Consider the following 26,028-nt stretch of genomic DNA (forward strand, 5'->3'; position numbering starts at 1 on the left):
TACATAAGTTTGTCTTTATATGATGTATCTTTTGGCATGTAATGAGTTAAAGAACTGAAGTATGATTTAATTACATTTTTATATATTTCAACTAACCCGCACATGATCTCCCCAAAACAGAGTAAAGAAAAAAAAAAGGGGAACTGTTATGAAATTAAAGCAATTTAGTAAAACATGAACAAGAAATAAAGATAATTTAGTAAAATATGAACAAGAAATAGAGATAGAGAGAAAGGAAGAGATTTTCTTCTTAAATTGTGTGTATTTTCTTATCTATTACAAAGCCTTTATATAGGCATGAAAGGTGAAGAAAATATGTCATGGAATATGTCATTGAACATAGAAAATATGTCATTGAATATGTCATTAACCATTTGAGAGAAAGATCATGGAGGAAGAGTAGACATCCACCATATTTTGATTTTTATCATAACACTCCCCCTTGGATGTCCATAAATAATGTGCCTCGTTAAAACCTTATTAGGAAAAAAACCCTATGGAAAAAAATCCTAATGAAGGAAAAAGAGTACACATATTTGAAATACGCCTTTTGGTTGTCTCGTTAAAAACCTTGCAAGGAAAACCCAATGGGACAAAACCTTGTAAGGGAAAAAGAGTACAACGCGTATTAACTCCCCCTGATGAGATCATCAGTTCACATCGTTGGGCCTTCGTATCCCAATCTTGTACACTAGTTTCTTGAAGGTTGACGCCGGTAGATATTTGGTGAACAAATCAGCCATATTATCACTTGAACAGATCCGTTGCACATTAATATCACCATTCTTTTGAAGATCATGTGTGAACAATAATTTAGGTGAAATGTGTTTTGTCCTAACTCCTTTATGAATCCTCCCTTTAATGGGGCTATGCATGTTGTATTTTCTTCATACAAAACTGTAGGTAGTTTATCACACTTCAAACCACATTTGTCTCGAATAAGATGTATAGTAGACCTCAACCATATACATTCTCGACTTGCTTCATGAATAGCAATTATCTCAGCATGATTAGAAGAAGTACCCACGATTGATTGCTTAGTCGATCGCCAAGATATGACAGTGCCACACATGTAAACACATAATATGTTTGAGATCAAGCCTTGTGTTTGTCAGATAAATACTCCACATCGACATAACCAACAAGATCGGTATTGCAATCATTGCCATAAAATAAGTCCACATTGGTAATCCTCCTTAGATAACGCAATATGTGCTTGATTTTATTCCAATTTCTCCTTGAGCGGAGCTATATCTTGCTAAGACATTAACTGAAAAAGTTATGTCATGCCTTGTAGTGTTAGCAAGATATATTAGCGCACCAATTGCATTAAGATATGGTACTTTAGGACCAAGAAGCTCTTCATTATTTTCATGAGGTCGGAGTGGATCTTTATTTATATCGAGTAATCTCACAACCATCGGGGTACTTAATGGATGTGCTTTATCCACATAGAAGCTCTTTAAAATCTTTTTAGTGTATGCTGATTGAAGGACAAAAATTCTATCTTTCATATATTCAATTTGTAGACCAAGACAAAATTTTGTCTTTCCAAGATCTTTCATTTCAAATTCTTTCTTTAAACAGTCTACTGCTTTAGGAAGCTCTCCGGGAGTTCTAATGATATTTGAATCATCAACATACATGGCGATTATAACAAATTCAAATCCATATCCTTTTATAAGGACACAAGGACAAATTGAATTATTCTTATACCCTTCTTTCAACAAGTACTCTCTCGGGCGATTATACCACATGCGCCCTGATTGTTTCAATCCGTATAAGGATTTTTGAAGCTTTATTTAATAAATTTCTTGGAAACCTTAATATGCTCCAAGACAATTTAAATCTTTCAATGATATCCACTATACGCATATCAAGTTTTTCATATATTGCCAGATTAAAACCTGAAGTGACTATATCCACTATAAGAGAACATGTCTCCATATATTCAATGTGAGGATATTTACTAATTTTCTTGTGCCACAAGTCGTCTTTATGTCTATCGACTTGAACCTTTCGCACAATAACACATTTATACCTCAATTGACTTTATACTTTCAGGTGTTGGACTATCCGTCCAACTTCACATTTTCAAGTGAAGTCAATTTCATTGCGTATTTTTTATTTGGCCAATCTTTTATCTGTCCAAATTTCATGACAGATTTAATCTCAAGATCCTCGTCAATATTAATCATATTGAGCGCTACATTATATTAACAATATTGTCGACAATCATTTTATGTCAGTTCCATTATTACCCAATAACGACATAACTTATTGAGATCTCTTTATTTCATTATTTTCAGGTACCTGAGCCTCTCCCATGAGGTCTTATGAAGTGTTATGTCGTGGTGCTCTTCTAGGGCACTTGCCTCCTTATTATGACCATTTTGAATATTTGCCCCTCTCCTTCTTCAAGGAGTTTTATCTTTGGAACCGATTGGTCTGTTACACTTCATGCGTGCCATAGACTCTGTCCCTCATGGACTTTATTCTATTTGGAGCATTAGCAGCTGAAATATGACATTTAGCTTTGGGTCAGCAAATGCGTCTGGCAATAATTTGTAAATGAATATCACTTGAACTTCAAGTTTATATTTTCTTGTACGAGGATCTATATGTATTCATAATAATTCATTTCACGTATCACTTTCTCAGCTGCCCATTTTCTCCCCCTAATGTTGGAATCACCAACACATTTCCCAACCATCTTTGGGAATTCATCTTTGTGCATTTTGGTGGCATAATTAAATCATATAGCACATCCATATTTCTATATAGTAGAAATTATTTGGTTCCTGACCCTGAACCGATTGTGATAGGGAGGCTAGATGCGTACAAGTGCTGCTGTATATTAAATAATAAATCTCAAACCAAATTTCATTTTTGGGAGTTTTGTTCTCATAACCAATGATTTAGCTATAATTGGAGGCATACAATTTCTGCTAAACCAACTTGGATTTAAACCAATATTATTAAGATAAATCATCATAATTTATATTCTAGAATTATGCTCTAATAATTTGAGCAAGCAATCTTGCAAAAACCAAACTGCAAGTTGATAACAAAATGCACATGTGACCATAAAATAGATGCATCTATTAAAATCATATAATAGTAAACGGTCCACATGGTAGATGACTGGGCCCATATATTTATCACCTTTTATTCGTTCCAGAAATCAAGGGATTCAATCCCAACCTTAATGGTATATCATGAGAATAAGCAGCACAAGAGAATTCTTGAAGAATCTTCTATTCTTCAATATGTGTCAATGTAATTCTTAATTAATTTTTCGCATCATAATTGAACCGATATGGTCAACCGGTCATGCCAATTAATATTTATTTTAGTAAATCTCTAGTTTACTTGTGGCATATGATTCCAGCATCATGCTTATATTTGTGTAGTACAAATAGAAAGAAGATCGGGTAACCTTTCATATTTACCCGGTATGATTATAGAAATATGAAGATATTCAATCTTCCTTTCATTTATAGTCTCAATATGCCAATCACTTTGACTTATATATTTGAAACTCAAAAAGTTTCTTTTGAGACTTTACAATATCAATGTCATGAATAAGTTTATTCATCCGGGTAGTAACAAATTAGTTTTTCCGGAGTTCTTAACAACTTTTGTACAACAAGATCTTTTATCATACCAGTCATATGGTAAATGTCTCCTTCACGGAGAAAATTATATCATAATAAATTATCATGATCAAAATCATCACAAGCAAAATCATTTCTTGCTTTAATTTTGCCTTTAATAACTTTTATAAGGCATGACAAAATAATATTTGGCATATCACATGTACGCGACCAATGACATATTCATGTAACCACACAATAATATTTATTCTCTTTATTTTACTCAAACCTCCCTTAGAGGTGAGTTGTGTGGTATTCATATAATCATGAATTGCATGTGTTTATTCATTGCTTTTATCACATATTGTCACATTCAACTTTAGGAATGGATTTGCATTCTTAATGCTTATCACAAGTCACATTCTCTTCAAGGAATGGATCATAATCAGCGACGTGCTTTATTATTTTCATACCAATTTGATGGTAAGCATTACCTTCACATTTTGAAGGACTATTTTGAGAACCCTTATTGTTCTCCTTTTATAATCATAGTGATGATTATTATTATTTTGATATTTGGAACGCCCACGTTCATTGTTCAACTACTTGTCTTCATTGAAACTTATTTTGCACTGTTATCACATTCACTTCAAGAATGGAGCAAATCAAGTGGGACAATTTTTATGCCTTTTCATGAAAAATATATTATTTTTCTTTAGTCATCATTATATCATCAATATGGTACATTGGGACCCAAACCCAATGTCTTACCAATATAAAGGCATGTTAGGCCATAATAAATTGGGACTCAAACCCAACTCTTATCATTATGGAGCATCAGGACTTGATCCCGATGTCGTATCCTCAATTAATGGCGTAATAGGCTAAACAATATTGAGATTCATTCTCAAGGCTTAATTTCAATCACATGCCAAAAAAGTTATACACAACTAATTTGCAACTTAGCAAATCAAATTTGCTTTCTTAAATAAGTGTACAAATCTCAAATCAGCGTAAAGCTTTATTAATTATTTGTAGCATCTATATGAAATACAATTGTTTGTAGTCAGAATATTTCTTCTAAATTCTATTAGAGTTTAAAAGGATCATAAAATCATTGTCATAATATTTATTGAGTCTCTCTCAAAAATATTGTTGTTTTCGGGGTATACCCTACCTATTGGATTTGATTTAACGCCATGACTTTCCTTCACTCAATTCAACCAAGCAATTAGTGAATAAATTTATCAAAAGTACACCATATAGGTAACAACACATATATAGTACTAATACATAAATTCAGCATTTATATTACCTGAAAAGTGACATTATAGGTAACAACTTACCAGTTGTAGCTTGTGCATCATTCATATAAAATACTTAAAAATGGTAAGTCAGTAGCAAACATCAAGTAGGTCATGGATACTCAAAAATACCTCTTCTAGTAGTCATACTAATCATTGTTTGCTTTCAAATGATACGACCATAAATTATGAAGTATACTTTCTCAATAGCTGGTTTGTTTTCCAAACTTCAAAGAAGTAATTAATCAACCTAGATAAAGATGTGAAGTATTTCTTGTTTTCTTCAAGATGATTTATGCTTTTAATCAGTATGACCAATTTTATTTTATTTTTTATTCCTTTTTTTGTATTATATGCAAGTGTAAAAATCCAAAAGGAAAAAAAAATATTCATCCAAGTAAAAGAAAATGTTAAAAGCGGCAGGACAGATTGAAGATAGTTAACACATAAATATGCATAAGACAATTTATATAAAATATCCTTGGTTACCATGACATGCATCATATCAACAATTAACTGCTACTATGATTTTAACATACAGAACTTCGAAAATTTTATTCCATTCATGTGATATAAAAGATGTAATATTAATATGTGCTTATGCAATACAGGTGTAGTACGAAGTTGTGTGCATATGAGATTTTAAAGGAATGACAAGTATAAGATAATCATACCTTCTTACATTTCATTACTTACCATATGTAGTTTCTCTTTACATTTAACCATGTGATGATATGTATGGCTTCTAATTGTAATCTTTCTGGATGTAGGAAATTTTTTGTAGATATATATATACAATTGGTTAGAGACTAGTGCTGATAACGTGTTATGAAATAAAAGCAATTTAGTAAAACATGAACAAGAAATAAAGATAATTTAGTAAAATATGAACAAGAAATAGAGATAGAGAGAAAGGAAGAGATTTTTCTTCTTAAATTGTGTGTATTTTCTTATCTATTACAAAGCCTTTATATAGGCATGAAAAGTGAAGAAAATATGTCATGGAATATGTCATTGAACATAGAAAATATGCCATTGAATATGTCATTAACTATTTGAGAGAAAGATCATGGAGGAAGAGTAGACATCCACCATATTTTGATTTTTATCATAACAAGAACTTTATTTTTCCAAGGGTCCCTATTTTTAATTACTGTACCTGGAACTTTGTTAGGGCAAAGAATGTGAGCAGTCTGTGATCATGATTCAGAAATAATACTGTCTTGTCCCAAATTGAATATCACTTTTAAAATTAAAATTTTTATAAAATAAAAGTAACGCAGTAAAATGTAAATAAGAAGAGATAGAAAGAAGAGAGAAGTGTTTTCTTCTTTCACTTTGGTGTATTTTTCCATTGCAATTACATGGCCTTTTATAGGCATAAAAAGTAAAGATGATGGACATAAAGTAGGAAATTTAATCTTTAAGTTATTCACAATATGGCCATCCAATGTAGTATCCAAAGTAGTATCCAATGTACAAACTATTCATAACACTCCCTCTTGGATGTCCATGTAAGATAATGTGCCTCATTAAAAACTTACAAAAAAAATATTGGGATGTACATAGTTATTTATAATATGCATTGCTTGCTGCCTTATTAAAAACCTTACCAGGAAAACCCAGTGGGACAAAATCTTGGTTAAGGAAAAGAGTGCAGCGTGTAGTTACTCCCCCTGATGAAAAATCACTTAATGTCTCGAAGACGACGCATTCCAATCTTATATATCAGCTTTTCAAATATTGAGGTTGGTAACGCCTTAGTGAACAGATCAGCCAAATTATCACTTGAACGAACTTGTTGTACATCTATTTCACCATTCTTCTGAAGATCATGAGTGAAAAAGAATTTCGGTGAAATGTGTTTTGTTCTATCTCCTTTGATATATCCTCCTTTCAATTGAGCTATGCATGCAGCATTGTCTTCATACAATATTGTTGGAATATTCTCTTTCGAAGAAAGACCACATGTTTGCTGAATGTGTTGAGTTATAGATCTTAACCAAACGCATTCTCGACTTGCTTCGTGAATGGCTATTATCTCTGCATGATTTGAAGAAGTAGCAACCATAGTTTGTTTTGTCGAACGCCATGATATGGTTGTACCTCCACTTGTAAATAAATAGCCTGTCTGAGATCGACCTTTGTGTGGATCAGACAAATATCCTGCATCTGCATAACCAATCAATGATGGCTTGGATTCATTTGAATAAAATAAACCCATATCAATGGTCCCTTGGAGGTATCTGAATATATGTTTAATACCATTCCAGTGTCTTTGTGTTGGCGAAGTACTAAATCTTGCCAATAAGCTTACTGAGAAAGCTATATCTGGTCGGGAATTATTGGCAAGATACATTAATGCCCCAATTGCACTAAGATATGGTACTTCGGCACCAAGAAGCTCTTCATCATTTTCATGAGGTCGGAATGGATCTTTCTTTATATCAAGTGATCTCACAACCATCGGGGTACTCAATGGATGTGCTTTATCCATATAGAATCGCTTTAAAATCTTTTCGGTGTATGTTGATTGATGGACAAATATTCCATCTTTCATATACTCAATTTGTAGACCAAGACAAAATTTTGTCTTTCCAAGATCTTTCATTTCAAATTCTTTCTTCAAATAGTCTACTGTTTTTGGAAGCTCCCCAGGAGTTCCAATGATATTTAAATCATCAACATACACGGCGATTATAACAAATTCAGATCCAGACCTTTTTATAAAGACACAAGGACAAATTGGATCATTCTTGTACCCTTCTTTCAACAGGTATTCACTCAGGCGATTGTACCACATACGACCTGATTGTTTCAATCCGTATAAAGATTTCTGAAGCTTTATTGAACAAGTTTCTCGAAAACTTTTATATGCTTCTGGCACTTTAAATCCCTCAGGTACTTTCATAAAAATTTCGTTGTCTAATGATCCATACAAATAGGCTGTAACAACATCCATTAGATGCATATCAAGTTTTTCTTGCACTGCCATATTTATGAGATACCTGAAGGTGATAGCATCCACTACAGGAGAATATGTCTCCATATAATCAATTCCAGGCCTTTGGGAAAACCCTTGTGCCACAAGTCGTGCTTTATATCTAACGACTTCATTTTTATCATTTCGTTTTCGCACAAAAACCCATTTATACCCTACTGGCTTTATGCCTTCAGGTGTTCGAACTATGGGTCCGAAGACTTCACGTTTTCCAAGTGAAGTTAACTCTGCCTGGATAGCGTCTTTCCATTTTGGCCAATCATTTCTCTGTCTACATTCATTGACAGATTTTGGTTCAAGATCCTCATCTTGTTGCATTATTTCAACAACAACATTATAAGCAAAAATGTTATCGATAACAATATTATTTCGGTTTCATCTCTTCCCGGTTGAGACATAACTTATTGATATCTCTTCATTTTCATTATTTTCAGGTATCTGGATCTCTCCTAAGGTCTTATCATTTGTTACGTCTTGGGGCTCTTCTTGAGCCACTACCTTTGTGTTATGTTCACTTTGATCACTTGCTCCTTTTCTTCTTTGAGGATTTTTATCTTTAGAACGGATTGGTCTACCATGTTTCAAGCATGGCTTAGACTCATTTGCTTTAATTAATTGTCCTGTCGGGATATCAACTCGAATTGGAGCATTAGCAGCTGGAATATGTGACTTAGTCACCCTTAGTAGGTCAGTGAATGCATCTGACAATCGATTTGCAATATTTTGTAAATGAATAATCTTTTGAACCTCTTGTTCATATTGATTTGTTCGAGGATCTAAATGAGACAGTGATAATGCATTCCAATCTATCTTCTTTTTCAGCTGCTTATTTTCTCCCCCTAATGTTGGATATACTGATTCATCAAAATGGAAATCAAAAAATCTTGCCATAAATAAATCTCCAGTCATCGGCTCTAAATATTTTATAATAGAAGGAGATTCATATCCAGCATATATCCCCAACCTTCTTTGAGGACCCATCTTTGTGCGTTGTGGTGGAGCAATTGGAACATATATCGCACAACCAAAGATCCTAAGATGGAAAATATTTGGCTCCTGACCAAAAGCCAAATGCAATGGGGAGATTTTATGATAACTTGTGGGCCTTATCCGCACAAGTGCTGCTGCGTGCAAAATAGCATGACCCCATACTGAAATGGGAAGTTTTGTTCTCATAAGCATTGGTCTAGTAATTAATTGGAGGCGTTTGATCAATGATTCTGCTAGACCATTTTGTGTATGAACATGAGCAACCAGATGCTTAATTGTTATCCCAGTTGAAATACAATAATCATTAAAGGCTTGTGATGTAAACTCACCAGCATTATCAAGACGAATTGTCTTAATTGCATAGTCTGGAAATTGTGCTCTTAGCTTTATTATTTGAGCCAACAATCTCGCAAATGCCATATTGCGAGTTGATAGTAAGCACACATGTGACCATCTTGTAGATGCATCTACCAAAATCATATAATATTTGAATGGTCCACATGGAGGGTGAATGAGCCCACATATATCACCCTGTATACGTTCCAGAAATGCAGGGGATTCCATCCTAACTTTAATAGTTGATGGTCTAATAATTAATTTTCCTTGAGAACATGCAGCACAAGAGAATTCCTTAAATTGAAGAATCTTCTGATTCTTCATTGCATGTCCATGTGAATTCTCAATTATTTTACGCATCATATTAGAACCAGGATGGCCCAACCGGTCATGCCAAATAATAAAATTATCTTGATTAGTAAACTTCTCGTTTACTATGGCATGTGTTTCAATCCTGCTAATACTTGTGTAGTATAAGCCGGAGGAAAGAGCAGGTAACATTTCAAGCACATATTTCTTACCGGACATTATTGTAGTAATATAAAGATATTCAATCTTTTCATCATTTGTAGTCTCAATATGATAGCCATTTTGGCGAATATCTTTGAAACTTAATAAGTTTCTTTGAGATTTACTACAATATAGTGCTTCATCAATAGCCAAATTTGTTCCTCCTGGTAGTAATAAATTGGCTCTTCCAGAACCTTCAATTAATCTTGTACTACCGGATATTGTATTAACATTCGCTTCTTTCATTACCAAATAAGAGAAATATCTCTTATCTTTTAAAATAGTGTGTGTTGTAGCACTATCCAGAAGACATATATCATCTTTATTAATCTTGAGTCCAACTGAAGACTGGGAATTTTTATATTCTTCATAAAAAAAAAAATAATACATCATAAGAAATATGAAAGACAACCGGAAAAAAACATTAAGAAATACATTAGGAATGTAGAAACTAGCAACACATGATGCATTAGGAAAATACACTCAAGAAAAATAAACTAGTTGCAAACATAAAAATAACAACTTTTATAGCTTCATTCCCCAGTAAGATGATTAGTTCTTCAGTCAATATCCTCAAAGAAGTCTCCAACTTCTAAATGAGTAATATTTGTTAGGCCTTCAAAATCATCATCTTTATATGCAAGATGTGCCTTAGAATCATATTTATTTGAGGGACCTGCTTCATCATCATTATTTTGAAAGGTCAAGTGTGCCTCCACATTATTTTCTTTTTTCTTGAGGGAGGCTTGATAAAGTTTGACAAAATGTTCTGGCGTACGACAAATGCATGCCCAATGACCTCTCATACCACATCGGTTACACATACTAGTTTTACCTTTTAAATGATTAATTTGAGAACCCTTATTGTTCTCCAATTTATTTCCACCATAATGACGATAATTGTTTCGCCCCCTGCCACGTCCACGTTTACGACCATGCTCACGACCACGGTAATTATTTTGTTTTCTTTCAAACTTTTCATATGTTGCTACAGCATTAACTTCCGGAAATGGAGCTGACCCAGTGGGACGAGCTTCATGATTTTTCATTAATAAAGTATTATTCTGCTCAGCCACAAGTAGGCATGTGATTAACTCAGAATATTTCTTAAAACCTTTTTCACGGTATTGTTGTTGTAGCACCACATTTGAAGCGTGAAAAGTAGAAAATATTTTTTCCAATAAGTCCTCATCTGTGATAGTGTCTCCACATAATTTTAATAGAGAACTTACTTTAAAGATAGCAGAATTATACTCACTTACGGTTTTAAAGTCTTGCAACCTTAAATGTATCCACTCATACCGAGCTTTCGGTAATACCGTAAGTTTTAGGTGGTCATATCGATCCTTCAAATTAATCCATAATTCAAGTGGATCTTTTACGGTTAAATATTCAGTTTTTAACCCTTCATGTAGATGATGACGAAGGAAAATCATGGCCTTCGCTTTATCCTGATTTGATGCTTCATTTCCTTGTATAATAGTATTTCCAAGACCTTTAGCGTCAAGGTGAATTTCAGCATCAAGAACCCATGATAAATAGTTCCTTCCGGTGATGTCAAGTGCCACAAATTCAAGTTTTGATAAATTTGACATAGTGAAAACTATCATAAAAGATGAATAAGTTAGAGAAATAATTATAATAATAAACAATTAATGAAAACAAAACGATTAAGGTAAAAGAAATGAAAATAGAGCTATATCATGTTAACAATCTACTATTTCATTTTATTCTTGCCATAAAGTAGAAATTACATACTTGTTTCATTTCACTTTATATTATTGATATATATGTGTTAATAGAATTGAACGTGACTAACATTATTTATATGTTCCAATAAATATAAAGTAATTAAAAAATTATTGCTTGTCAATTCATTTCTCACAGTTCTTCAAAATGCCTTAAAGATATGTTTTGATCCAGGAAGTCCATGACATTAGTGCATAGCTAGTTTGATAACTTTGAGGTCCTCTAAGAGTTGAGCATGGAAGGAAGTAGTTATTTAATCACTGCAATGTACTTAAACTATTTAAGATGCCCAAACGCACAAGTAATCTGCAAACAGTGAGCATATGATATGTATTGCCATAAATAAGATGATTATAATGATGCATACCTTAATAAAATATGGATCAACTTAGCGGGAGTTAAGAATCAAAATTAGAGTTTCGTGCTGATAACGTGTTATAAAATAAAAGTAATGCAGTAAAATATAAATAAGAAGAGATAGAAAGAAGGGAGAAGTGTTTTCTTCTTTCACTTTGGTGTATTTTTCCATTGCAATTACATGGCCTTTTATAGGCATAAAAAGTAAAGATGATGGACATAAAGTAAGAAATTTAATCTTTAAGTTATTCACAACATGGACATCCAATGTAGTATACAATATATAGTATCCAAAGTAGTATCCAATGTACAAACTATTCATAACAAAAATAATATTTTCAAGAACGATGGAGTAGCTAATTGTGCAGAGAGTCAAAATTCAAAACAAAATAAGTTAAAAGAGTGTCAACACGACGTTCTCTTTATCCTACTCCAGAAAGAATCTCAACCTTATTACACTACTCCAGTCCAATTCAAGTGAGTTTTTAATTCTTTTCGCACATATTAAAGAATTCACCTTTTAGCATTAATTAACAATAAAATTGATATTAACCTTAATTTGTTCATTGGAAAATAACAAACTACTCCTAAGTTCTTTACTCCAAGGGCAACTTTGGAAAGAAGAAGTTAATTCCTTCTTGATATATGAAAAATCAAATATTGTGACCACCAAAAAAGACCAAAAAATCACTTAAAGTAGACCGGAGGAAATATCTTCCTAGAGAAAAACAAAAAAATGCAAAGGTCAGAAACCAGACTGAAAACGGGACTTTTCATCAGAATTACCAAGACAGAAGGGAAGTGAACCGCGACAGAAGTAGAAGGGCGACAGCAGAATATTCTTGCAAGAAAAAAAGAATACAAGACAACTACAAGAAATGTCTTGTTAGCATATTCTTGACAGCAATGAGCCAGCTATAATGCTTTTTGACCTTTTGCCCTTGATCTTCCCATTTCCTTTTTCGCTGCTAGTACCTCTTTTTCTTTTTACTGCATTGATAACATCAGTGGCATCCCAAATTGGATGTTTATCTATGCTATAAAGTCAATTCCTGGTAATCTAAGATGACATTTTTATGTCATAGTCGAGTTGAACCAAAGGCATTATCCAGGTCCAAAATAACACCCTTTTTCTAACTTGCTAACAAATGTTGAACTACCATGTTCAGACCCATGTGTTAGGGGAAACACATGTATAACACAAACAGAAGATGATAGAGAAAGCATGAAAGGACGAATAAATTAACTTGAATGTACATTTCAAATGAGATAATACATCATTCATCATAATATGTTTTTACATGAGACAAGTCCCCAAAGGGGGAAGGGGAGAAGGTGTTGGGAATAAACCTCTTACCAAAATAATATTCACGGTAATAAAGCGGAATAATAATGTAGCACCGAGATACGGTAATTAACAAGAATAAAAGAGTAACAATGACACCAAGATTTTTACGTGGAAAACCCTTCTGAATAAGGGAAAAAACCACGACCCCGAGAGGAGCAACTGATATCACTATAGTAAGGAATTTTACACTTTGTAGGTCGGAGATAAATACTCCAAAGACCACTACAACACTCAAAAGAAATAACCCTCTTTTGATATTCCCACCTCACTACAATATCGCTCACTCTCTATTTTCCTCACAGACTATTTTCTTATACCTTGTCTGTGAAACCTCACTCTTTCTTTCTCTCTTTGTTGGTGTGAAGAAATGAGAGTTGAAGCTCTCCTTTTATAGCCAAAGCTTCACCCTCTAAAGCCTACAATATTTGACAATTTACACACACTTTTCACAATTCAACAAAGTTGGCTACCAAACCAAAGAAATTCAACAAGGTTGGCTACCAAACCAAACTAATTCAACAAGGTTGGCTACCAACCAAACCAAGTCAACAAGGTTGGCTACCAAACCAAAGAAAACTCTTATTAGGCACATGCCTAATACTTCTTCAATGAGATGGACATCATCAATCTCCCCCTCCAGTCTCATTCATCCAGAGGAGGTAGCACTGTCTTCTAGTTTGAGTGCATGCCGACAAGTTCTTTGCATAGCTCGAACTTGTTCCTTGGTACCACCTTGGTCAGCATATCTGCGGGATTCTCATTTGTAGAAATCTTCAAGACTTTTAGAGATTCATCATCTACCATTTCTCGAATCCAATGATATCTCACATCAATGTGTTTGGTCCTTGCATGGTACATAGAGTTCTTGCTAAGGTCTATTGCACTTTGACTGTCACAATAGACGACATACTCCTTCTGATGCAATCCAAGCTCTTGAAGGAATCGCTTGAGCCATATCATCTCCTTGCCAGTTTCTGTAGCGGCAATGTACTCTGCTTCAGTTGTTGAAAGTGCAACGCACTTCTGCAACTTAGACTGCCATGATATAGCTCCCCCTGAAAATGTAAATAAATATCCAGTAGTAGATTTTCTGTTGTCAATGTCACCTGCCATATCAGCATCTGTATAGCCCTTCAAGATTGGATCAGATCCTCCAAAGCACAAACAATCTCCCGTGGTACCTCTCAGGTACCTGAGTATCCACTTGACTGCTTCCCAATGTTCCTTTCCAGGATTTTCAAGAAACCTGCTGACAACACCAACTGCGTGAGCAATATCAGGTCTAGTACATACCATTGCATACATCAAGCTTCCGACTGCTGAAGAATAAGGAACTTTAGCCATGTTCCCTTTCTCCTCCACTGTTGTAGGACACATCTTCTTACTCAACTTTAGATGACCAGCAAGAGGTGTGCTGACTGGCTTAGCATTCTTCATGTTGAAGCGTTCTAGTACACGTTCAATGTACTTCTCCTGAGATAGCCACAACTTTCTACTTGTTCTCTCTCGAACTATCTTCATCCCTAGAATTTGTTGTGCTGGGCCCAAGTCCTTCATATCAAATGACTTGGACAGATCTCCTTTCAACTTTGCTATCAACCCCTTGTCTTTTCCTACAATTAACATGTCATCCACATACAACAACAATATAATAAAGTTATTCTCAGAAAATCTTTTGAAGTATACACATGGATCAGAATAGGTCTTTAGGTATGTTTGACTTTTCATGAATGAGTCAAACTTCATGTACCACTGCCTTGGTGCCTGCTTCAATCCATAAAGACTCTTATTCAATTTGCACACCATGTGTTTCTTTCCAGCTACTTCAAATCCTTCTGGCTGCTCCATATAAATCTCCTCTTCCAAATCTCCATGAAGAAATGCAGTTTTCACATCCAACTGCTCCACTTCAAGATCTAGGCTAGCTGCTAAGCTCAAAATTGTTCGAATAGAAGTCATTTTGACAACAGGTGAGAAAATTTCGTCAAAATCAATACCTTTCTTTTGTTCGAAGCCTTTAACCACCAATCGAGCTTTGTATCTGACCAGCTTGCCATTTCCATCTTTCTTGAGTTTAAAGACCCATTTGCATTTGAGTGGTCTTTTACCCTTTGGAAGTTCAACCAGCTTGTATGTGCCATTTTTCTGTAGAGATTCCATCTCTTCTTGCATAGCTTTCATCCACTGGTTCTTTTCTGGATGGGACAACACCTCCTTAAGACTTTCTGGCTCCCCCTCATCACTGATGAGGACATACTCTGTGGAAGGGTACCTGCATGACTCTACCCTTGGCCTCTCTGATCTCCTCAGAGGTTGAGGTTGTTCTTCTCCCTGAGTGGGGTGCTCCACTTCCTCGACACCTTCATCAAGTTGCTCCCCCTGCTCAATAACCTCACCAGGTTGCTCCACCTGCTCGGCAACCTCGTCGGTTGTACTTTCTGCACTTGTGGGATTGTTAGAAGTAGAAGGAATAGTAACAAAGTTAGGAATTATACCATTCTTCGCCTTTTCTAACATATCAGCAGCAGTTCCAACTTCACTTTCTCGGAAGACTACATCTCTGCTTCTGATGACCTTCTTCTTTACAGGATCCCACAGTCTGTACCCGAACTCTTCATCTCCATATCCGATAAATATGCAGGGAACAGATTTATCATCCAGCTTTGTTCTCTGCTCTTTTGGTACATGTGCAAAAGCTCTGCAACCGAACACCTTCAGATGCGAGTAGGACACCTCCTTGTTGGTCCAAACTCTCTCTGGGATTTCAAACGCCAACGGAACTGATGGACTCCTATTGATCAGGTAACAGGCTGTCTGAACTGCTTCACCCCAGAATGACTTAGGCAGTTTAGCCATTCTGAGCATGCTTCTCACCTTCTCCACAATGGTGCGGTTCATCCTCTCGGCTACGCCATTGTGCTGTGGGGTTCCAGGAACTGTCTTTTCATGTCTGATCCCATGACTTGAACAATACTCTTCAAATTCCCTTGAAGTGTACTCACCTCCATTGTCACTTCGGAGGCGCTTTAGCTTTCGACCCGTCTCCCTTTCTACTAGAGCATGAAATTTCTGGAAAACTTGAAACACCTGATCTTTGGTTTTCAAAATATAAACCCATAATTTTCGTGAAGCATCATCAATAAAAGTAACAAAATATTTGTTACCGCCCATTGATTCAATTTCCATTGGGCCGCAAACATCAGAATATACTAAATCAAGTATATTCAATTTTCTTTCAGACGATGTCTGAAATGAGACTCTATGCTGCTTACCAAATAAACAGTAGTCACAAGGTTTTACAGTTGTACCTTTGGCATAAGAAATGAGTGATTTCTTGGCAAGAATCTGCAATCCCTTCTCGCTCATATGACCCATTCTTTTGTGCCACAAATCTACAGAAATCTCATCTTGTGCCGCGTTCAATTCACCTTGGCATATTTCTGCATTTGTCCTGTACAACGTGCCACGAGCAACTCCCTTTGCAATCACCAATGATCCCTTAGTGAGTCTCCACTTTTGATTTGCAAAATAACTCTCGTATCCATCTCGGTCTAAAGCAATTCCCGAGATCAAGTTCATCCGCAAATCAGGTACATGCCGCACATCCTTTAGAACCAATGTGCATCCGACATTTGTCTTGATACAAATGTCACCAATCCCCGCAATCTTTGAGTAACTTGTGTTACCCATTTTCACTGTGCCGAAATCACCTGCTACATATCTGCAAAAAAGATCTCTTACCGGTGTGGCATGGTGAGATGCCGCTGTGTCAACCACCCATTCCGACTCTGGACCTGACAGGTGCATGCATTCCTCTTCCTCATTTATAAAGAGGACAACATTATCATTATTTTGCACCATGGCGGCTGTGTTGTCGTCATTCTTCTGGCCACTGGTTTCACCTTTGCCCTTCCTTGGATTTGGGCAATCTCTTTTGAAGTGACCTGGTTGATTACAGTTGTAGCAATTTCTGACTCTTGATTTGGATCGGTTCTTTGACTTCCCACGAGCTCCGGATCTACCATAGTTGTTCGAACTCCTTTGATAACTCCTGCCTCTACCTTCTGTGATGAGAGCCTGTCCTTGATTTTCAGGCTTCTTTCTCATCTTCTCATTGAGTAGAAGAGCCGATGTGACATCTTTCAACTCAATAGTAGTCTTACCGTGCAGGATGGTTGTTGCCAAATTATCGTACGAAGATGGCAACGAGTTCAATAGCAAGATGGCTTTATCTTCTTCCTCGATTTTCACTCCGAGGTTGGCAAGCTGTGTGATTAGTCCGTTAAACACATTTAAATGTGACAAAAAATTCGTACCTTCACTCATGTGTAGGGCGTATAACTGCTTCTTCAGGTACAATTTATTTGTCAGCGTTTTGGACATGTATAGGCTTTCCAACCTTGTCCAAATTCCACGTGCAGTGTCTTCATCAATGATGTTATTTACCACATCATCTGATAAGTGCAACCTAATTGCACTAGCAGCTCTTTCATCCAAGTCAGCCCAATCCTCAGCTTTCATGGTATCAGGCTTTTTGGAATCAACATCTAGAACCTTGTGTAATCCTTGTTGGATGAGCAGATCTCTCATCCTTCTTTGCCATGTTGAGAAACCGTTATCTCCGTTGAATTTTGCTACCTCGTACTTTACTCCGGACATTTTTATTTTTCACCAAGTATAGTACTACCGACAGTGAATAGTATTTCAGTGAACGAGCAGAACCTGTGCTCTGATACCAGTTGTTGGGAATAAACCCCTTACCAAAATAATATTCACGGTAATAAAGCGGAATAATAATGTAGCACCGAGATACGGTAATTAACAAGAATAAAAGAGTAACAATGACACCAAGATTTTTACGTGGAAAACCCTTCTGAATAAGGGAAAAAACCACGACCCCGAGAGGAGCAACTGATATCACTATAGTAAGGAATTTTACACTTTGTAGGTCGGAGATAAATACTCCAAAGACCACTACAACACTCAAAAGAAATAACCCTCTTTTGATATTCCCACCTCACTACAATATCGCTCACTCTCTATTTTCCTCACAGACTATTTTCTTATACCTTGTCTGTGAAACCTCACTCTTTCTTTCTCTCTTTGTTGGTGTGAAGAAATGAGAGTTGAAGCTCTCCTTTTATAGCCAAAGCTTCACCCTCTAAAGCCTACAATATTTGACAATTTACACACACTTTTCACAATTCAACAAAGTTGGCTACCAAACCAAAGAAATTCAACAAGGTTGGCTACCAAACCAAACTAATTCAACAAGGTTGGCTACCAACCAAACCAAGTCAACAAGGTTGGCTACCAAACCAAAGAAAACTCTTATTAGGCACATGCCTAATACTTCTTCAATGAGATGGACATCATCAATCTCCCCCTCCAGTCTCATTCATCCAGAGGAGGTAGCACTGTCTTCTAGAGGACAGTGCCACATGAGATCATATCCTAGATCACAGAATTGAACTCTCAACTTCTTGGGGGTCACCCTTCGGCTATCAGTATATGCAAGTTATGCTCGATCTCAATCATAGCTTACCGGTGGATAACATACGCCCATTCCTCATACTAAGCAGCCTTTGAAACCTTTTCTTAATGTTGTTTCATCTAGGTTTTTCCCTATGAATACTAACTTGTTTATTCTCTTCTCATTTGGTTCCCATGTCTTGCCTGGGCTTCCATCTAAAATGGAATGTACCCCCTTTGAAAAATTTAAAGAAAAGCGAAAAAAACCAAAATCAGTATCAAGAATGACAGATCATCAAGATGGAACATACCACACTGAAAAAATTGATGAGAACCTGGAAAACATAGCGCTCTTCAGAATCGCTCACAGATAAAACCCCTTTCATCCTGTACAGGTCATCCCCTTGCTCTTCAATCAGTCTTTCAAGCCAATCATCAACCTGGACCAAATACCCCCACAAAAAGGTTGTCCATCCACAATGAGTTAATTTTAGACAAAAGAATGGCCAAGGAAGAATTTCAATCATACAGTTCCTGTTTATCTCTGGCACCTTTTCTTTTCTTTACTTTTTTTTTTTCTTTTGATTGTTAAGTATATCAGGGGAGAAAAAACACTGAGCAATTACATATGGGCAGAGCAGCAAGACTTTTACACATGCAGTGGTATGCGAACTTGGCAACTCAACAATAATCAGGATAATCGTTAGGAAAAAAAAAGGTTAGCTAGAAAAAGATTATACCTCATCTAAATCTAAGGTTCCCTCAGACACAATACTAACACTGGATACAGCAGAATCATGTACATGATCATGATGGTGGCCTTTGTGATGTCCTGTAAACAATAAGGCATTCTATTACTGAGGCGTTCTGTTAAGAAAAAAGAAATAAGAAGAAACTGGTAAGAGCATCCTGTCTATCAACTGATAAGATGAGAAGTCATATCAGTAATAACAAGGAATCTAACATATCAAACAACAAATATGTACATAAATTTTTTCCTCAAAAAAGGGAAGACAGGAAGACATTGGAAAGAACAGGGAGAACAAAGAAGAAAAGTTTCAAAAAGTTACAGTAATCACTACCATGCCCATCTTCATGATGGTGCCCACAGTGTGAGCCCTCTGATTGAACTTCAGAATCAACTCTGCAAAAGCAAGACGATCTTAAAAAATCAGTAAAAATAACTCAAGATACCATTCTGACCCATGGAATAGGAAATTTTTTAAGAAGCAAGTTCTGTTAGAGAATCACCTATCAAGATCATAACCACCAACTCCCAGAACAAAGTCCATATCAACCACCCCATATTTTGCTCTCTTTATTTGTGCCATCCCATTGATATGCTGGAAAGTTATAGCAATCAACACTTTGTATGTAAAAGAGGAGTCATAATCAAACAGGAGAAGAGTATAACTAAATGCAGACCCAAGAAGTACATTTATCCACCAGAAATGGCAATACAGATTTAAACCTAATTGTCAGAGCTGTTAGATACACGGAACACCACAGAAATAAGAAAAACAGAGGGAGTTCAAGGTGGTAACAGCTCAAAATGCATTACCAAGTCATATTGAGACAAGCATTATGGAAGAAATTAAGGTAATACAGTAAGAAAGTAGCGAGAATAACCTCGAAAATAAATTTTATCTTCTTTCACATTAAGCAGATTAGTTAACACTACATGCGCAAGAGAGGATGTCCAAGCTTAACCCCATTGAATGATTCATATGCATCTCATATTGCAACACCCTCAGTGCATGTCATGTTTTTATAATATATTCGAGAAACTCCAGGCACCGCAATACCAGAAGATAGACAAATAATCTTAAAAAAGAAGAGACTCTACCTTGATTTTCTTTGTCAACACTTCTAGCTCAGCTTCAGCAACCAAGTCTATCTGTCAACATAATCAGAAGAACATAAACTGAATTATAGGCTTCCCAAGATTGCTTGAACCTACTGCAGGCTATAAACTGAAGTATAGGCTTCCCAAGATTGCTTGAACCTACTGCAGGCTAGGAAAGGCAAGCGACCAATTGCAAAGCTAGAAGCTGCCTTACCTTGTTCAAGATAATACGATCTGCATAAGCCACTTGTTCAACAGCCTCATTCACCACAAATCTGGGTTTTACCACGTTTAAATGCTGCAAGGCATGCTTGCAGTCAACCAGTGTAACGACTCCATCAAGTTTGACATGTCTTGAAACCAACTCATCGGAACAAAATGTTTCAATAACTGGACCAGGCTTTGCAAGACCTGCAAAACAAGTAGCAACTCAGAGGAACGGTTCGGGAGATGATAAACACTCACTAAACCATGGGTTCCAAATTTCAGTTTCTGAAGAACAAGCTCAGACCAAGATGCATATTGAGTATTTAGCCAGCATTCTACAGGGGCCTCATAGTGGGCTAAATTACGGACCCCACCTTTCGTGGTTTTCTTTTTTTCTTTGCCCTGTTTCAACCCCTGAAGAAGGGGTCTACTTAGGATATTCCATTGCAAAAAGCTAGTAAGCGACATTCAGCAAAATTGAAAAACTTTTCTGTCAGAAATGCCAGTGGACATTAACCTTCCCGTACAGCGCAATTGAAGTTACCCAGGAGGTCACAACAGACATAAACGACTAAGGCTTTATGCAAGACAGTGAAAGAACCAGAGGGATAACAGAAATATATAAAACTGCAGTAGTCATTGGCAAATTAAATGAAGTTACATGCTCCTAAGCGTTGGAATTTTATTTGAATCAACATCACAAAAGATAATTACCAAAACATAAAAAAAAAAAAATGGCACATATGCATAAGTTCCCCATTTTTTGCTGTTCGTATCATCACTGCATCAACATCATTTAAAGGAGGGAGGAATTCATATCAAGCTGCAGATTGGATTAACGTAAATCTATTTCTATGTGGATGTTGTTTTAAGGCAAATAAATTTAATCCATCCCGTCAATAAAGAGATAAGAAACCCCTCTGCTAAATGTTTTCATATACTTTATAGAAGAACATTAGCTATTGCTCATAACATGACCTGCATATATCAAGCAAAGTTATCCATTGAAGTATTTAAGTGATTTGCAAGTGCCAAACTACATAATCAGATTTTTTTTCTTTTTGATAAGTACTTCATAATCAGATGTTCTTGAGGTCTTACTAACAAAATCAAGTTTCACTGCACTGAGCACGTTTGACCACAACAGTTAGTTACATTTACTAAATAGTTTCACATACCTGTTGTCTCTATAACTATGTGGTCAAATTTGTCTCTCCTCTTCTTAACGAGCTCCAAAAGCATCTTAACAAGGTCACCACGTACAGTGCAACATAGACAACCATTATTAACCATGACAATGTCCTCATTAGATGAAGAATGACTAGCAACCAATGAGCCATCAATGTCCACCTCACCAAACTGCAATTGCATTTAGTCAATAAAAATCTAAGTAAATGTAGATAGTCCAAATGTTACTAGCCAAATCATACTTTGTGAAAGGCAATTCAAGAACTTGATGATGATGATAAGCACGCAAGGTGCATGTGCAATACACATTGTCCACAAAAAATAACAAACAATGACGCATATCATTTAAGAATGGAAGAAACTGATTGGTGCATCAGTACCTAATCTTTATTAAAAAAAATTAAATCAGGAAAGAACCATGCAAAAGCAAACTCAAATTATAAAAAGAAGCGCTGCAATTTGTAAAACAATGAGAAACCTGGCTCATTGTTCTGCAAAAGTTTTCCTACAGGTATGATGTTTGTAACTATAGGACAGAAAAAAGATTGGCAAACTTATGTTGCCACAGTATGTAATAACCACATCAATTAACAAGCTCTAGTGGTAGATTCACATCCTTGTTACTTTTGCTCAAATGGTTACTAAGTTTGATAATAGTACTTTGTTTTACAGCATAAAAATGAAAGTTAATGACTTAAACAATCAAGCTAGATCGTCATTCTAAGACAGGTGCTTGTAGAAATTGTGAGCTAAACTGCAAATTTGGGTGAGCCGACTCATGAAGGTTTGGTTTATTTTTTACTTTATTTAAGAAGGGACTAAGTTGGGAAACATAGATAAGTTGGGAAACATAGTTATATCTAACTCAATAGATGTAAACCACACAATCAAATGCAAAATGGGAAGTCAAAGGGCATCCACTTGAAAAACATCTTAGGATATAGAAGTTAACAACAATAGCTGGAGAAGACAAGAAAACCCCATAATACCTCATTTTCGATCACAGCAATCAGCTTCCCATGCTGAGATGTCAGTATATGATTCAACAAAGTAGTCTGCCAAAGCATCCATGAAACAAAGGCATGAGATTCTTATAAGCATAATAATCCCAACGTCTTATATGTGCAAAGTAATTCAGATAATTCAACTCAACATAGAGAAGCACTATATTCCTGGTTCGTATAAATTAAAACACAAAAAAAAAAAGTAAACAGGGTTTTGATATTAACAAAATCAATCATTTAGTTCAAATTTTGCAGTGGACATAATTTTCATTATACGAAAAAAACTATAGTAATATAAAGCACAAATATTTTTGATATGTTTCATCTAATGTTTCGTAACGTTCTATCAACAACAACTATGCTTGATCCCAAGCTAGATGAGCTCAGCTATATGAATCCACACTCTTAAGATTGCTTCATAAATCTCCTGTTTCGTTTTAATATTCAATAACTTAAGTAGTTACAGATAAAAATATTTACAAAAATGTGAGAATTTGTAAACAAATTTATATAAAAATAAAAATTAAAAACAACTGTTTGATTCCTCTAACCTTTCCAGAGCCAAGAAAACCAGTAATAACAGTGGCGGGAACGCGACTGTCAAAATTCAAAGCGGCAGCAAAGGAAGAATCAGAGTCTTTGGGGAGGTATTCAGGAGAAGTGGAGAAACTTCTAGAATTAGGTGAACAGAAATGGAATTCTCTAGAAACGAACGAGTGAAGAGTTCTCAGGAAATGGGAAATGAGTGGGAAGTTGAGAAAAGGACGAGGATTAGCGAGTTTTAGGGACGTTGATGATTTGGAGAGTAACCTGAGAGTAGCCATTGTTGGGTAAAGCAGAGAAATGTGGGAGATTGTAATTAAACAAAGCTTAAAACCTTAAACCCTAGTTGGGGTTTTTGATGAAAATTTGAGTTGAAAGCTGATATATACCAACTTGGAGCTGAAAGAGAGAGGCACAGCTTCGGCTATCGTTATATAATTTTCGGGAAAGGGTTCAAGATGCCCTAAACTATTGGAAAAGGTTTAAAAATACGTTTCATCCACCTATTAGGCTAAAAATACCCCTTCATCCACCTTTTTGGTTCACTTATGCCCTTTGACCGTTAGGTCAATGCTGAATTAAAAATAATTATTTAAAAAAAATATTTTCGCTTTTTTAAACTAATGCACCAGTAGTCCATTAATTTAGTAAAGTTTTTTTCTTATTTTTCAATTTTTACAAAAAATAATTTAGTTTTTACAAAAAAAAATATTTTTCAGTTTTTTAAAGTATTTTTTTGCAAAAACTTGAAAAAAAATTGTAAAAACAGAAAAAATTTGTTTTTAACAAAAATATTTTCGTTTTATTTTTTTTTCAGTTTTTAAAAAACAAAAATATTTTGTTAAAAAACGAAAATAATTTTTTTAGTTTTTACCAAAAAAACTAGTTTTGACAAATATATTTTTCCAGTTTTTACCGGAAAAAATGCTTTAAAAAAATGAAAAAAAATATTTTTAAAAAATGAAAATATTTTGTTGAAAATATTTTTTTCAGTTTTTAAAAAAACAAAAATATTTTATTAAAAGTAATTTATTTTATGTTTTTACAATTCCCCCCCCCCCCCCCTGTTTTTTACAAAAAAAAATGCTTTAAAAAACTACAAAAAAAATAATATTTTTTTGTAAAAACTGAATTATTTTTTGTAAAAAGTAAAAAAATAAGAAGAAGAAGACTTTACTAAATTAGTGGACTTTTGGTGCATTAGTTTAAAAAAATAAAAATATTTTACAAAATACTTTTTTAAGTAATTATTTTTAATTCATCATTGACCTAACGGTCAAAGGGTATAAGTGAACCAAAAAGGTAGGTGGAGGGGTATATTTAGCCCAATAGGTGGATGAAGGGTATTTTTAAACCTTTTCCAATAGTTTAGGGGCATTTTGAACCCTTTTCCGTATAATTTTTAACTTGGAAAGATATAATAATAACAATTTTTAACTTTGGAAAAAAGAATTGGAAAAGTTATTTAGAGAAAAAATTTATGGAAAAATCACTAATGTGCTGGATAATGGAGTAATAGTTTTATTAATGATTTGTACGTTAAGTGGAAGAAGAGTTGTTTTTTCAAATGGAAGTTGTTTGACCAAAAAGTATAACTTTCGGTTAAAACAATTGAATTTATATAATAATGGGTTAAACCTAGTTAATAATAATATCTCAAGACGTTACTTCTGAAAAGGTGAATAATGTTGAACGGATCTAATGAAAGGTCGGCAACAATATGCATTAACTATTCCAAAAAGCATGAGCAATAATGTAGCAATAGCTGACAATAAATAACAACAAATGACATTTAAGTAAATATGAGAAGTGATTCACCCAATAAAGTATGAAGTAGGTGATTCCCCTCATGACAATGATAAGTGACACACAAATCCCAAAATGTTTGAATTATTCTTGGATGTGGTGGAAAGACGTAGAATAATATGAACAAAAATCTAATGAAAAGGTAGTGCTTATATCTTTGTAAGAGAAAGAGAGAGAATCTTTTATCAAAAGTTTGTTCTTGTCAAATGAAACGTCAATTTCGTCATTTGCATCTGATTCTCTTCCTATGGTTCATATTTGAATGTTTTTTAATTCTGTCGCTTGGTTGCCTTGATTTTCTAGCCGTGATTATTTAAAGGCGAATGGCAGCCAGAGGTTGGTGGGCCGGTAGGTGTTAGTTCGAACAAGGTCGAACATAACCTAAGTTTAATTATGGCTAAGGGCCAGTAGATGTTAGTTCGAACAAGGTCGAACATAACCTATGTTTAATTATGGCCGAGGGCCAGTAGGTGTTAGTTCGAACGAGGTCAAATCATAACCTCAGTTTAACTATGGCCGAGGGCCAGTAGGTGTTAGTTCGAACAAGATCGAATCATAACCTCAGTTTAATTATGACCGAGGGTCGGTAGGTGTTAGTTCGAACGAGGTCGAATCATAACCTAAGTTTAATTATGGTCGAGGGCCGGTAGGTGTTAGTTCGAACGAGGTCGATAACCTAAGTTTAGAAAGATATGCCTATAGGTGCAAAGTTTGTGGACACCGTAAACTTTAAGCATTGTTGCCTTGGTTGTACACTTGGAGAAATAGAAA

The 26,028-nt window shown here is 35.2% G+C and overlaps 1 protein-coding gene across 3 annotated transcripts; it reads right to left on the reverse strand.

Annotated features, from left to right (window-relative positions):
* Nucleotides 1-12,455: 12,455 nt before the first annotated feature.
* Nucleotides 12,456-23,828, reverse strand: LOC104244935 (uncharacterized). 3 transcript variants are annotated; one of them, XM_070153081.1, is made up of 10 exons: nucleotides 23,460-23,828; nucleotides 22,894-22,959; nucleotides 21,895-22,075; nucleotides 20,724-20,920; nucleotides 20,510-20,560; nucleotides 19,915-20,006; nucleotides 19,746-19,807; nucleotides 19,404-19,495; nucleotides 18,975-19,103; nucleotides 12,456-12,561 (listed from the first exon to the last, which is right to left on the reverse strand). In XM_070153081.1, the coding sequence occupies exons 1-10, from the start codon at nucleotides 23,730-23,732 to the stop codon at nucleotides 12,535-12,537; spliced, it is 1,170 nt and encodes a 389-aa protein (XP_070009182.1). In that variant the 5' UTR covers nucleotides 23,733-23,828; the 3' UTR covers nucleotides 12,456-12,534. The 3 variants fall into 3 exon arrangements, with proteins under 3 accessions (XP_070009182.1, XP_070009183.1, XP_009798760.1); XM_070153082.1 differs by having other exon boundaries at nucleotides 12,456-12,833; XM_009800458.2 differs by lacking the exon at nucleotides 12,456-12,561 and adding an exon at nucleotides 18,624-18,898 and having other exon boundaries at nucleotides 18,999-19,103.
* Between the last annotated feature and the right edge of the window lie 2,200 nt (nucleotides 23,829-26,028).

The sequence above is a fragment of the Nicotiana sylvestris genome, chromosome 8 (genome assembly GCF_000393655.2).
Source record: "Nicotiana sylvestris chromosome 8, ASM39365v2, whole genome shotgun sequence".
Classification (NCBI taxonomy): Eukaryota; Viridiplantae; Streptophyta; class Magnoliopsida; order Solanales; family Solanaceae; genus Nicotiana; species Nicotiana sylvestris.

Bases quoted from the DNA above. Each gene is read 5' to 3' on its own strand.
- LOC104244935 (XM_009800458.2), bottom strand. From the start codon at position 23,732: ATGGCTACTCTCAGGTTACTCTCCAAATCATCAACGTCCCTAAAACTC. The intron at 20,007-20,509 runs GTAGAGTCTCTT...ATAACTTTCCAG, and splicing joins TGTTGACAAAGAAAATCAAG to CATATCAATGGGATGGCACA. The intron at 19,496-19,745 runs GTAGTGATTACT...TATTGTTTACAG, and splicing joins CCATCATGAAGATGGGCATG to GACATCACAAAGGCCACCAT.